This window comes from Vespula vulgaris, chromosome 2 (genome assembly GCF_905475345.1).
Source record: "Vespula vulgaris chromosome 2, iyVesVulg1.1, whole genome shotgun sequence".
Taxonomy (NCBI): domain Eukaryota; kingdom Metazoa; phylum Arthropoda; class Insecta; order Hymenoptera; family Vespidae; genus Vespula; species Vespula vulgaris.
This window is the reverse complement of record NC_066587.1, coordinates 18,750,221-18,765,049: the sequence shown is the minus strand read 5'-3', so window position 1 is coordinate 18,765,049 and position 14,829 is coordinate 18,750,221. Positions and strand designations below refer to the sequence as shown.

Below are 14,829 nucleotides of genomic sequence, written 5' to 3'. Positions count from 1 at the left end.
CTTCTGCGTTACTGAAAGTTGAACTTTTTTTTTTTTTCACGAACCAAATAAAGTAGTACGAGGGAAAAAGAAAGAAGAAGAAATTAGCGAAATTAAAAACGCTTCGGATTAGATACGAAACTCGCGTTATCTTACGATCCTTTACATTCGCTTTAATAAAAGATATACGAAATCTCATGCGATACTCCTTCGTTAATTTATCCCACGTACGCTTATACACTTTTCTACTCGTACACGTATCTACCACGCATCACTTTCTCTCGATGCAAGATAGACGCAAGGCCGTTGCATGCGAGATTGCATTTTTTATCGACGCACGATGGAAGAACTTCGATATCGTAATAAATGCACACGGAGAGTCGATAAAAATTTTCTCTATTGGCATATCATAAAAAATAGACGAGCCAATAATTTTCTTATACCCTTGACGTAATACGCCGTTCGAAGCCTCCCCTCGTAAAGGATGATTCATCGCAGCACTACTATCGCAGCACTAAATATCTCGTAACAAGTAGAATGATGCAAGGAATATTGGAATACGATTCGGATAAAAGATCCGGCAAATAGCAAGTAGGTGCGTCAATTGGCTTTATTTAAAGAGCAATCACCTTTCGTTCGTAATCGTTAAACCAAATAATATATTTAACGCGCTTTTAAACCAACATGGAAGGGAGAGGGGGTTGTACAATGCAGCTTAGGCGGGCATCGTGCTCGCTCGAGCGAGACCGTGGCAACGCATACGTTTGTACAAAATCTATAACTCTAATTTAATATATATATATATATATATATATATATATATATATATGTATGTATGTATATATATATATATATTTATATGTCTATAATATGTATACACCATGCAGAAGCAATGCTTTCAGGAAACTCTTCGTTAGCTGCCTATGTTTCCGTCATCGAACACCGTCCTACCAAATCGCTTGTTAAACGGCGTGGACATTAAAAAAAAAAAACGCAGATCTAATAACGTTCTCTCTTTCTCTCTAATCATGATTAACTAACTACGAGGAAGTACGACTGATCGATCGTTTATAAAGTATACGATATGGAAGATGCGTTCTTTCCTTACGGAAGAAATCCTACAAATATTTGTAACGAGAGGAACGAATGAAAAATTAAGGGGAGGAAAGATCGACGTTCCGTCGATCGTTGTATACAATCAATCAATTACTCAAACACGAGTTTTACAGAGCGTGTTGGACGCGCGCGCGTATAGTCGATGTCCATTTTTCTTCGGACATCGTGATAAACGTACGTTTGACTCGAACGAACATCGTTTCGAAAATCCAGATGAAAAAGCAAAAGAAACAGAGTCGCTCGTAATCCTCTAGCACCGCAAAACACGACCCCCTCCCCCAAAATTCACTGCTCGCCAATGGTATATATATATATATGTATATATAAATATGTATGTATAGAACTATATAACTACAGTAGTTAACAAGACAAGTCTGCGGACTGCGCTTGGTCGGCGGGCCCGATTTTTTAATCCATTAATTCTAAGTTTAAGTGTATCTCATGTTTTCTGTGTATGTTCTACCGTGTGTTTCTTGTCATGTCGGTGGAACGTAATTGGATCCAATTAAGAGCAATGACCTGCGTCGAGGCAAAAGAATGGAGAGTGCATCGGAGGAGCGATTACAATGGTACATCAAACGTGTTCACTCGCGGAATCACGCCTTTTTCTTTTCTTTCGTTCTGTTCCGTTTTCCTTGTTAGTCGATAGGGAGGACTGGTCCATACGGAGACCTCGACAGGCATTTCTTACGATTCGCCGAGTACGCGCGAGATCGTTTCTCATATTTTTACCATCGTTCCTTTCAAACATGACAATGAATACTTAGTCGACGGTTCTCTCTAAAATTCACGTTCTATAATACGTTTATTCCTTTAACTTGTTAATTATTTATTTATTTTTTTTTCCTTATTAAATTTCATGCTTCTTAAATCCTACATAGAAGTCTCAGTACGCACCAGCATTCGGAGCAAGAAGCACCTGGACACTGTGTCTTACATAACGTCTCACTGCTACGATTACGATTTGATTTGATACGCATGGATACTCTACGCACCACACGGCCGCACCACACGGTAATAGTGAATTACGTACGTCACTATGTTTATTAGTACAGACAATAAATATAAAAGGTTAATTGGCATACAGTAATCACGCGTCGTCGCTAAACCGTATTGCCTTGAAAAATTCGATCGCCGGCTAAAGCCTTCTCTTCGTCGGTCGGCTTTCTTTTTTCTCGATATTATTATAAAGTGTCGTCGTGGAACTTCGTCGAAGGAATTCGAGACGAATGGAGATGCAAAATTCGTTTTCGAGTTGTGTCGTTCCTCGCACAGATATCGCGATTACGTCGTGTGACGATTCGTGAATACGTATGTCGCGTAGCATCGAAATGTTGGTAACTACATTTTCGTATCGCACAGCTGTAACGAGAACGAATGATTTACGATGGACCCGAGTACGGGACGCGAAACTTTCTTTCCTTACAAATAGTATATTTGAGTGTCAACGGTCATCGAAGGTCCCGGTCACGCTATATAGTTCTACGGAAGGACGGAAGTGAAAAAGGAAAAGTCGATGGTTGGAATGTACGTGATATCTGTTGCAATGAAATTCCCAGAGAACACACGCGCGTCAGTCTTTATACGACGAAAAGGTGCAAAGCTTCGAGTATTAACTTCGTAAGAATAAAATTCGCGAGGAATTAAGATCGTTCTTCGCGTCGCCGACGCTTTCTCGCACGTACATACGTTTCTCTTATTCTTAACAAAATGCTTTCGCGAACAATAGAATGCAATGTGCGCGACGAACCTATCGTACGGATCGATTCAAAGTACGTCTCGATCGTGTCTCGTGCTTGACCCGAAAAAGAAAAAACAAAAATGAGAAAGCAATAAAAATGACGCGGAATACGATACGACCGCTTTCGAGTCAAAGAAAAAAAAGAAGTTGTGCAACGGTGCTGCGACACCAGCTTATATCTCTGGAAACTTCGAAGGAAGTCCGCGATATTTCCATAGAAAAATAAAGATCTTCCCCCTCCCTAACGAAAAAGGATAAACCAATCGAAGAATACGAACGCGCGGGAAAAAGGCATCGGAAAGTTTCGCCGCATCGACTTACGAGAAGTTTTCGCGCGTAGAAATATCCTTACCCCGTGACATAGTTTACTACCTGCCGTTAAGTCGATGTAGCGTAAACGCGTTAAACAACGTCCGTCGCCAGCACGTCGGGAACGGACGTTCTCTTCTATCCGCGAAAAGTTTCGACGGCGCAAGGGACTCGCGTCGGCCCCGTGGATCTTTCTTTTCATCTTTTTTTCCAGTTTCCTTCTCTCTCTCTCTCTCTCTCTCTCTCTCTCTCTCTCTCTCTATCTATCTTTTCCGTTCGGCTCGTTCCCAGCCGCATTCCGTCTGCTCTCAAAACGGCTAGTTGTTTCGCTTCCGGTATCTTTGCCAAGTTTCTACTCGCGTATCTAGGTATTTGTCGCGATTCGAAAGAGCCCGCCGTCGTTTATGGCAACGCTAGTAAATAGTAAATTGAAAAAGTGCAAAGAAAGGCAGTGACGATTATGAGTTCAGGCCCTGACGCTTCTCCTCTTCGAGCATCGCGTCGAGTTCGTCGGTCAGAGTGGCAAGCATATTTCCAATGTCGTTGAGAACGTCGGCAGGTTCGCCAACGCCACCGCCGCTGCCGGAATGATGTCCAACGATGTGAGCACCGATACCACCACCGGCACCGCTCGTCGCGTATTCTTGAGCCCGAGCAGCTCTCTGCTTTATCGTCCCGGCATTCTCGTTCGCGAATGGTAACGAGTCCGATTCTGTACTGGAACTCGACTGCAAGGATATTCGAACGACACGGACGTTAATCGATAAGACAAACCATAAAGACGAGATAACGTATCTCGTGGTAGGTAGCAAGCGTTGAACCGGAGTACCTTGAAGCTGGCATCGGATCCATTTCGATGTTGCAGAGCGAGCGAGGCAATTAATTCGTGTTCCTCGTTAACGTTGACGCTGACGCTGCCCCAGGAACGTGACATCGAGGACGGCGGCCGATTGGCTTGTTGAGGAGTGGAGGACGCCGGCGCCGGTGCTGGCGGCGGAGGCGGAGTGTGATGAAGATGATGATGGTGCTGAAGATGATGATGCTGCTGATGCTGATGAATGTGATGATCCTCGCAGGAAGCGGTAGGCACGGGGCCGCTGCAATCTATAACGACGTCACCGACGGTCGAGCCACCGACGGTCACGACGGTCGGGCCAGCCGTGTCTCTCGAACTTTGTCGCCTCGGTGGCGAGGGTGGACAACGCTTAGGAAGATGGGGACTACTCTCCAGTCCGTACGTCAATTGATACTTGTTGTCGAAATCTCGGGGCAGCGACTTGAACTGCCCTGGCGTCGCGGTGACCTACATCGCAAAAACGGCGTTCGTCCGATCAGTTCGTTACGCCTTTTCATCCGCCTCTGCCATTACCATCGTCGAGACGTCCTCTCGGAGGAACGGTCCGACGACGGAGGGGCAGAGAGGGAGAGAGCAATAAAATAAATAATACCTTTGCAACCGGCCGCGGACGAACCAGGCAATGTCTGGGACGTGGAAGAGTTCCCCCACCAGCGTCCACCGCGGAAGCGTCGTTCGTAGGAGTGAGATCGCCGTCCTCGAAGCTCCGCGGACGCCAATCCAAAGGCTGAGGATGCGACTGTGGCGCCGGCGAGGGCGGATAGCCCAGCGGCGCGTCTTCCAAGCTTTCCAGAGACTTTCCTCGGGATCCGCCTCTTCCCACCGTATTGTAATCGCTCGGTAGAGCCGCGTACATGCTCCTCCAAGCGGCACCGGTGTTCGCTTCGCTTCCACCCCTCTGGAAGGATCTCAGAACGGGCGAGGAGCAGTCCTCGTCGGGCGACGGCAAGTCGGGACCGCCTCGTTGAATAACGACGTCCTGAGAACCGATCAAAATGCAAATTTTACGTTACCTTCCGTTCCGTCGAAGGCAAACCGTAGCCTCGAATAAAATCGAGGGGCTGCGGCTCTTCCAGAATCGGAAAGATCCCGATGTCTCTACGACGTTAACGCTTTAAATAGTTTTCTTAAAGGAGAACTTTCCAAAAGTTTCAGACATTTCTCGACGGCTCCGAGCGTAGAACGAAATTTTCATCGACGTCGTTTCAATCACCTGCGTGTGTCCAGGATGAGGAGGCAGACGCGCCAGATCCAGAGGCTGTATGCGCTTGCCCGCACGAATATCCTTGACTCTCTTAATCGCCAAGAGCAACTTCTTCTGATGACCCAAGCGCACGATACCGATGTCTTCGAGATCCTCCCAAGTCAAAGTCGTGACGTCCTCGACCGAACGCATGCCCTGTTGATGAAGCGCGCCGAGATATTCCTCCAGTCTGAGAAGTCTCAGCCACTCCTCGAGCGAGCCAGGCACGTGCTCCGGTAATCCATCTCCGATGTTCAAATTATCTATCTCCGCTTTCAAACGCTTCCTGTGATTGGGCTTCTTAATACCTGCGGAACAAACGGGTCCGACCTCGTAAGCTTGCAAAGTATCTCGCGACGACCGCGTGGTACGTACCTATAGCCGTGAGGTCCTCCGGCGTCATGCGCGTTATGGTAGCAAGGTCGTAACCCGCCGAAGCGAAGAGGGGAAAGTATTCTTCGAATTGTAGCTCGGTCAGCCAAGCGTGAACGACGTCGAGATCCGCCGGTCTGTCGGGATGGCTCCCAAGGGAGCTGATGGAACACCTCGGCGATGACGCGAGAGCACCGGGTCCGCGCGGACCCAAATGATATCCAGACGCTCTTCCAGAATCCAAAGAGGCGGTTGAATGTCTCGAACCCGAACCAGATCCCGAACTGCCGGGACTATCTCTTCCGGGACTTTGCGTCATGTCGATGCCTTCGAATTGAATAGATATTTTTCGGTCAAACGAGTCTCGTTCGAGAAATCTATCGGTCGAACGGTAGGTACCTTGATCCTCCGCGTGGGCGTATTTGCCGACGACCGGTGGGAAGGCAAATCCTGGGTGCGTAAAAATAGGTCCCGGACTTTTTCCAGACGGCATCCCATAAGAAGCATCGTCGGTGGCCGGGCCGCCGCCGCCGCCACCGCCGCCGCCGCCGCTTCCAGGGAGGAAGCAGCTATCCTCGCTGCTCGCATATCCGGCCGATCCGAAGGAAGAGCCAGAATGTCGAAAGACGTCAGGTACGGCCGGCGGCGCTACTTTCTTCGCCTGAGTGACGGCTTTCGATGGCCGGCTCATACCGCCAACTGGAACACGATCCACGAATGAAATAATATCAAAATCGCTCCCAATTCTCCCTAACGAAGAAAGAAGAGAGAAGAAAAAAAGAAACAAATTAGACTTTGATATTCGACGGTCTCGTCCTTTATCTTGCGATCGACCGCGTACGTAAATTTGCATGATCGATGAGGCCTCGAAATTTTGCATCGAACTCTCAAATAAACGAGACCTTAATGATCGCGCTCGTTGAGAAGTAGACTCGATTGGCCAGGATCGGCAAAGACCGTTCCAAGAATGGCGCATCATTTTCACCAGCAGAAGCACATTACGTTAAGTCGTTTAAGAATGCGCCGTAATGAGAAAATCGATAAAAGTTTTTACTGCAGCCCATTGGATCACCGCCAATGCATGTGCATATACTGCCTACTACCTACTACCTACCTACCTACCTACCTACCTACCTTCCTCCCTCTCTTTTTCTATAAAGATAACGAGGCAACGATTCGTTGCAGTTCGCTGATTAACGCGACTCTTCCAGTGATGGAAAGGACGAGAGAGAGAGAGAGAGAGAGAGAGAGAAAGAGAAAGAGAGAAAAAGAGGTAGAAGGAGATGCAATCTCGATGAATCACGTCTTCCATTGTGTTTCGCCGATGTTGCGTCCTCGCGCGCGTAATATAAAATTCAACGACACGTCGCGCCGAGAAGAAATTTCGTCTCTTTGAATCGTTACGACGCTCCCCTTTTCTCTCTTTTCTTTCCTTTGCGTCACTCTTGATGTAACGCGACGGTGACGACGACGACGACGACGACGACGACGACGACGACGGAGACACCCGTTCTAATTATCTCAATACCAGAATGTCGTGTCGTTCGTCGCGCCGACGAAAGAGGCCGAGTGCGCGCGCGAACGCTACATCTCTTTCTCTTTCCCCCTAATCATTTCTTTTCGCGGATATAACCTACAGTCGTGGCTCGTCGACAATGACTACCTTTCTCGTTTCTCGAAAGACGAGGATGCGAGGGTGGTTTTGTACAAAGAGAGGAAAAAGAAAAGGAAAGGAGTAAGGGAAGGGGGAAGAGAGAGAAACACAGAGAGAGAGAGAGATACCGAGCGTCTAAATTCAGCCTTGCTTCTCCGTCTCTTTCTCTCTTTCTTTCTATTTCTCTACACTTGGCCTCAGGGTATTCCGGAAACTCGAAGGTTTATTGCTCCAAGCGTTTCTTGGCTGACCAAACCCGTTGCCTTACGTCAGTCGCGATAAGGGAACGGAAACGCGGCGTAAAATTTTACAATGCCAAACATCCTCGGACCTTTCATCTCCGTAACTAGAAAAGAAAAAAAAAGGAAAAGAGAAAAAGAAAAGAGAGCAGAAATTCGCACGACCGACTCTCATTCCGAGGTCGCTATTATAGCTCCGCCTTGAGAAATATAAATCAATTGAAACGAACGAGTTGGTCGAATCAGCGAGAAAGGATTAGAAGCGCGAAGAAAATAATAGATAAGTTTCGGGAAACGAGGGGCCATTTTACGAGCCGATTAACATTATTCTTTCACAAGATTCCACGGCTCGTAGGTGGACGAGAAAGACTCTCTCTCTCTCTCTTTCTCGTAGGTGCGAAAGGAACCTGACTCGAGGGGATATATAGGACGACGAAGAAGAAGTGGAGGTGCTGGAGGTGGAGGTGGAGGAGGAGGAGGAAGAAGTGGTATAAGAGGAGGAGGAGGTCAAAGTCAACGGGCTGTGTCAATTGGTTGCGCAAACACAGAAAAACTGATGCCTTTGGACGGGACAAAGAGACGAGGAGGAGCCATCGTGTTTCTTTGATACTCTTCCGAGAACCATCTCTTTCTCTCTTTCTCTATATCCATCTCTCCGCATAGTTACGTGGCGGAATAATGAAGAAGACGAGAATGATAGAAGGAAGAGAGAAATACGGAGGAGGACTTTGGGGACACCAGGGAACCACCGAGCTTGCTCAGAAAATTTAAATACTTTGCCTCTCGTGTCTCCCGAAGAAGAAACTTCTTTTTCTTTTTTTTTCTTCTTCTTCTTCTTCTTCTTTTTCACTCTTTTCGCTTCTCTAGCCGACATCGCGTTCTCTTTTGATGGGATTGAAAGAACTCGACTGGAAATGACAGTTCGCCCATCCTATTCTTTTTCTCTTTTCTTACTTGTAAAATAACGACTGCGTTCTCTATCTCTCTTTTTCTCACAAATCGTTCAAGGTAGTTCTTTTCTCGTGAAAATTTTCTTCCATTATTTCTCTTTTTCTTTTCTTTTCTTTTTTCTTTCTCTCTTTCTTACCCATCACCCGTCCGACTTAATTACCAGACGATATAATACTTTTTATCAGGGACGACAAAGCGAAGATAAAAGCGGATCTAAAATGTAGATCCTTAATGTGCTAAGCGCATTTTATACATACATAGACTACGGAGGCAAAAACGAATGAAATGAAATCCGAGCAGCGTGCTATCTTCGGCATAGATAGACGTGGTATGCGAGACGATGATGGGCGGTACGTCGTTGCATTGTGAGAGACCGACCCACATCTAGCTCGTGCATCTCTTGCAAAATTGCATTAATCTTCTTGCGCGCTTTATTTCTTTGTGCCGATTTTGTCGGTTTAGTGGAATGTATCTGCATACAGAAAACGATACGCTCGCAATTCTTATCATTATCGTTACCATTATCGTTATGGATTCCAGATGTTAATAAAAAAAAACAAGCGAGAGAGAGAGAGAGAAGGAAAGAAAGAAATACAATGTATCGAATAAAAAAATACGATAAAAAGGAGAAAGAAACGAAGGAGGACTCGAAAGCGAGATAAAGTTGCAGTATTTTCGCGAAATGCAGGATACTTTGGTACGTCCGTACCAACGTACGTACAAAGTCGAACGTGAACGGATCGGCCGTGGCACGAACGCGAGCGTTTACAAAAGTAGGATAGAGAAACCGCGCTCGTTTCGACACGCTCCTCTTATGTCTTTTATGTATTACTCGTGGACTTTTCGTCGTCGATGAACGATCGTCCAGAGAAGTAGTCTCCCAAGCTCGTCTTCTTGCGTGCGTACGACGTACACACATCATATATACATACATACGTACATATATACATCATCATGCATGCATATCCTCTACGCTAAGCGTTTAACTTGCCACGTGTTCTCGATATGGACCTACCAAAATACGAAAGACATTACATTATGGTATTCTCATCTCCATGCACGCGTACACGCCTACGTATCTACGTAGATAGTAACACCGATGTCTTATTTTGAAAAAGCTTTTAAAGGCAGCACGTACGTTTGTATCCACATCGAGAGGATCCTCCGGTCACGTAAATATAGACGCGTGTAGATCTCCGCACGACTTACTTAAAAAGAAATACGATAAGCGTTCGTAAATAATCTTTCCACGAACGTGCCGTATATACCATCATCCTCGATCTTCCTCGAACGATGATTACTATTCCTCGAAATAAACTCGCTAATTAAAGTAACCAGTCCACTTGGAATCAAACTTTCCAAAAGGTCTCGTGCTTCTATTTTCTCTCTTTCTCTCTTTCCCCCTCTTCTCGACATTGCTTTCCCCAAAGACATTTTCAATAACTTTCGAAGAAATAAACTCTATCGGAAAATGAAAGCGAATCGATTCGGTTTCTTTTCGAAAAATTATTTTAATTTACGATCGAAAAGACACGAAAAGAACATTTGTATTTTTTCTCTCTTTTATACTCTCTTTTTCTCTCCGCCCCCCCCCCCTCTCTCTGCTCTATCTCTCTCTTTCTAAAACACGAATAGATAAACATAGAAAAATATCAATTACCATGTGAATTAGTCCTATTTCTTTGACAGGCCATGAGCGAAAGAGTACTCCCTAAAGGCAATACAACGGCTTGAAAGTTAATCGAAAAGTCGCTTGGTTTATATTCTGCTTCTGCTTCGTTTACGACGGGATACAAGGAAGAGGAGAAGAAGGAGGAGGAGGAAGAGGAGGTGGAGGAGGTGGTGGAGGAGAGGGTGCAGCGTGCGATCTAGTTCACAAAGTTCACTCGAGTCCTCGCATCGGCATCGAACGTGCCAGTTTCCAGATCGTTTCTGCGAAGGTCCCTCCTTACTTACGTGCGCGCACATACGTATACCTACGTATGTATATTTACCTACAAAGCACACATACATACATACATACACACACACACGACCGCGTCTACACAGTCGGATACGTGGCGCACGTAACGAAGGTTTACTTACAATGCGCGTACTGTGCCGATCGCCTTGCTTCTTTTCCACGCGATACTGGCCGATGGACCGAGCGTAATTTACGAGCAACCTAGGGACGGAATTACAGTATGGAAAGAGCGCGCGCGCGTTCGATCGATCGAGAACGAAAGTCTCGTTATTTCGATCCTGCGTTTCACTTACTCGACGTTTCCAATTGGACGAGTTACAAAACGAAAACGATTAGAATCGATTTCGACACATATTTTTTTCCGATATTTCTTTTTTTTTTTTTTTTGAAAAAAGAAGAAAAGGAATAAAAAAGTAATAAACTGACCGTTCCGACGAAACGAAGTAAAATAAATTGTTGCTTTTATACTCAGCTGAGTCGCATCGTTCTCATTCCATACATGCACATATATATATATATATGTGTGTTGTATGTATGTACAATCGCATACCTACTACTACGTTTATACTCTACTCGAAGAAAATACAAAAAGGAAACGAAAAAATCGATTTTTTTTCTCTTTTTTTTCGAAGAATAGAGTAGATACTCTCTTAAGGCACTTTCCATAGAGTAAAGTCGAAGAGACGTCGTCGTTGAAGAGTTAAAGTCGTCATGCAAATGACTAGGCTCTACTTCAAATATTGAATCGTCTATTTCGCCTTCTTCTTCCTTTTTCTCTTTTTTTTTTCTTCTCTTTTTTCTCTCTCTCTTTCTTTTCTTCGAGTTATAACGACGGTCAGGCGGTAAACGCAACTGGAAATAGTTATGACAATTCAAAGGCTATCATTAGAGAATTACGGCGTAGGCGTGTTAGCACGTGTCAACGTGGCACATGTGTCATTCCGTGTACGACACATCGTCATGGCGTCACTCCGAACACAAGACAAGACTTATCGCGTTCGCAGTCATGCCGCGTTCGCTTTTCCGTCGCGGAACGTGCACCGTTTAATTAACACGACGAACATACGCCTTTTTTGTGTATCCTATCAACGCTCGGATCGATATACATAGAAGCTATACGACGATCGATAGAAAATCTTAAAGCGTCGTTTATCGTACGTTTTTTTTTTATCTTTTCATTTTTTCCATGTATCTAAATTACGTTTCAGTTATTTAAAACAAAACATACGATAATTATTATTATATGATATCACTTACGTATATGTATAGAGAGAGAGAGAGAGAGAGAGAGAGAGAGAGAGAGAGAGAGAGAGAAAGATACGTATATAAGTCGGCGTCGATCGACCCTTTTCCAAGAATCTTCTCCGACTCGCTCGCTAATTAATTCGGGGAGATAATCGTTGAAGAAAAATCATCCCATGAACGATTCGGGAATAAACGATAGGGGAATAAACGAAATAAATTCATAATCGAATAAAAGCCAGTACACACACTTCGTGCCGATCGAGCCATGGCAAACGTCATTAACCACGATAAGAGCCAATATACTACTTGAATGTCAATTTAGCGAAACAACAGCCGGTGTTCTGCAACAGGAACACACGGCCATGCTAGTTTAGCCGGACGGATATTGCTCCCTATTATTATCGAGGAAGAGTGGAGAGAACGAGACGGAATAAAGAGAGAGAGAGAAACAGAAACGAAGGGACTCTCGTACGTCTCGTCCCTTTTCTCCCTTACCTTTTCCTCTCTCTCTCTCTCTCTCTCCCTCCTTTTCTATGCCATTTTCTTACTCTTTTTATCGCGCACACGTAGTCGCGTGTATATAGGGAGGAACGATAAAACCGACATCGCTCGTACGAACGGGTTTCTCTCGATTCTCAGAATTGGGCAGACAAGACCGAGCAAGAAATAAAAGGACGCGTCGATGTGCTCGAACGCGTCTAAAGGAACCATATAACTAACTTCCTACTCCTCCACCGAAGAAAAGAAGAACCGTAGGTTCGTGACCTCCCGACGACTATCCCTCGACGATTACGTTTGAAATGGATCAATCGAAATGGAACATCCTATATATGGTCGATCGATTTTCCGCGATCGGATCGTGCGAATCCAAAAAAGGCCAACGAAGTTACGGAAAAAGAAGACGATGGAGTAGATGGAGGTGGTGGAGGAGGACGCTCTCGTTTCGTGCGTCGTTGAGATCGGTCAAGCTCGGTTACGAAATCTGAAAAGAAGGTAGGTAAGCCAAGAAGCCGGTCGACGAAGGTGCTGGCACGAATAGAGAAGGGACGCCACTCGAAACGGGTTCGTAAACTCGCTTCGAGAACGGAGCGAACGATCGTCATCGTTGTCGTCGTTTCGCTAACCAAAGTCGGCCGATTTCATTGCCGTTCTCCTTTTCTCTCTCTCTCTCTCTCTCTCTCTCATTATTTTCCGCTTTTTTCTATCGCCACAATGCAGAACAAATACCTACCAAGTATACCTTTGTAGGAATAGTAACAGCTACCTCGTAAAACTCGTTACTAATTGAACGCTAGAAATAGTAGCGATTTAACAGTGATATGTGAAATATGTATATGTAATTCGAAATGAATGCAAAGTGAAGTATCTTGATCCTTGTATTGATTCTCCATATATATTATATATATATATATATATATATATATATATATGCTATAATTTTCTACCTGCAGGACTCGATCTCTTACTACAATAAATATTCTTCCCTTTCTCTCTGTCTCTGTCTCTCTCGCACACACAGCACGTTTACTCCCCCTCTTTTACCGTGCTTGCAAAATGATTCGATCGAACGATAATCGACAAAGTTACGTCCCTCCTCATAGACCTCTCTCATCGTTGTCGTCGCATGGTCTAAGCTCGGCCTGTCTCCTGGCAGCTGGCTTTGCCGATATATGTATAGGTTCGCGAGAAAATGCGCCTTATCGAGTAATGCCACCGAGAGCAGCCAGCTTGGAAGCCGCTGCCGGCAGTACCGCCGTCGTCGACGACGACGTAACGATGCCCTCTCGTTCTGCCTTCCCATTGGTTCTCTCTCTCTCTCTCTCTCTCTCTTTCTCTCTCGATCGCCAGAGTTCAGGTTCCGTTCGCGCGTACACATGCATACATGTACCGCGAGATATATACGGTCGAGAGAAAAGAGAAAGAGAGAGAGAGAGAGGGGGGGGGGCATGAGAGCGCAATCGCGTTCCTCGTCGACGCCCACCGTACTCGTCGAACGATGCATAAAATGTGACGATAAATGAAAAAGGATCGCCGATAAAACCAACCGATTCGGACGAAGACTCGGATATTATCTGTATTTCGCTATTACCTACTCCCCTTTTCCTCGATTAAAAGCGAGTCTCCGTCAATCCACGTTTTTATTCCATTCTGTAAAAGCCGTTAAACGCAACCTTTCAGGTTGCGCCAAGCGTGTTCGCGAATCGGACATACGTACGTATGATACGTTGGAAAACGTTTTAATGCTTTATCGACGAATGGCGGCGGCGGCGGTGACACGATCGTTGGACATTCGGATCAAAAGTTTTCTCTTATTAATGCGATAGTGCGTCAAATGAGACCTTGATCATTCGTTTTTATCATTTTCCATTCTTTAGCGTTTATACGAGTATCGAATCGGTAGATATTACGACGAAGAGAAATAGTACGTTTTACAAATGGATGAAAAGATATTAATCAAAATTCAGTCATAGTCCATCAGATTCGCGTAATCTCTAGCTATGTAAATACATATATTCCGATGTCATCGAAGAAAACAAAAGATTCTTCTCATATGGAAAAAAGAGAGGAAAAGGAAAGTCTTGAACGGGCATCTCTCTCTCTCTCTCTCTCTCTCTCTCTCTCTCTCTCTCTCTCTCTCTCTCTCTCTCTCCCTCCCTCTCCCTCTCTCTCTCGTCTTTCATCTCCCCCACGCTGATTCTACGAAGAAGTCGCAATCTCGTCGGTTGTACTTTATCGATAGACCAACGAACAGTGAGCAATTAGTCGCGCAAGGAAAATAATAAAGAAGCGACTATCCATCTCCGAGTCGTCGTGGGTTCTCCGAGCGTTACGCGTATCGGAGACACGCTATCGGGACAGCTATCGGGACAGCTATCGGGACAAGGAGGGTCAGGGTTCGTCATCTCTCGTCGTTCCATAACCATAAACAGGCTCGTCGAACGGCTTTCCATCGATCTCGAGTCCAAGCGAGACGGCAGAGGCAAGCAGACGGCTCTGGCTAGCTGGCTGAGCGAGCTGAACAAGCTGAGCTAGCTAGTCAGCCAGCCAGTCAGTCACTCGTGCCGTATGTGAGTACTTACTCTTAAGAAAAAGAAGACAGGGCCGAAGCGAGAGCGAGAGAGAGAGAGAGAGAGAGAGAGAGAGAGAGAGAGAGGAGACAC

The 14,829-nt window shown here is 45.4% G+C and overlaps 1 protein-coding gene and 1 long non-coding RNA gene across 4 annotated transcripts in view; both read right to left on the bottom strand.

Annotated features, from left to right (window-relative positions):
* Window positions 1–571: 571 nt before the first annotated feature.
* The window catches only part of LOC127061526 (caskin-2), a 37,663-nt gene continuing 23,405 nt past the window's right edge, over window positions 572–14,829 (bottom strand). For all 3 annotated transcript variants that reach the window (XM_050988517.1, XM_050988516.1, XM_050988515.1), the window contains exons 2-7: window positions 6,016–6,315; window positions 5,620–5,943; window positions 5,215–5,552; window positions 4,594–4,980; window positions 3,975–4,448; window positions 572–3,873 (exon numbers count right to left, since the gene is read on the bottom strand). In XM_050988517.1, the coding sequence (XP_050844474.1) occupies window positions 3,604–3,873; window positions 3,975–4,448; window positions 4,594–4,980; window positions 5,215–5,552; window positions 5,620–5,943; window positions 6,016–6,307 (2,085 nt within the window). In that variant the 5' untranslated portion in view covers window positions 6,308–6,315 and the 3' untranslated portion in view covers window positions 572–3,603. The remainder of the gene's footprint in view (window positions 3,874–3,974; window positions 4,449–4,593; window positions 4,981–5,214; window positions 5,553–5,619; window positions 5,944–6,015; window positions 6,316–14,829) is intronic.
* LOC127061567 (uncharacterized) lies at window positions 8,349–14,827 on the bottom strand. The gene is made up of 2 exons (XR_007780894.1): window positions 10,546–14,827; window positions 8,349–10,454 (listed from the first exon to the last, which is right to left on the bottom strand). It is a non-coding gene; the product is annotated as an uncharacterized LOC127061567 (long non-coding RNA).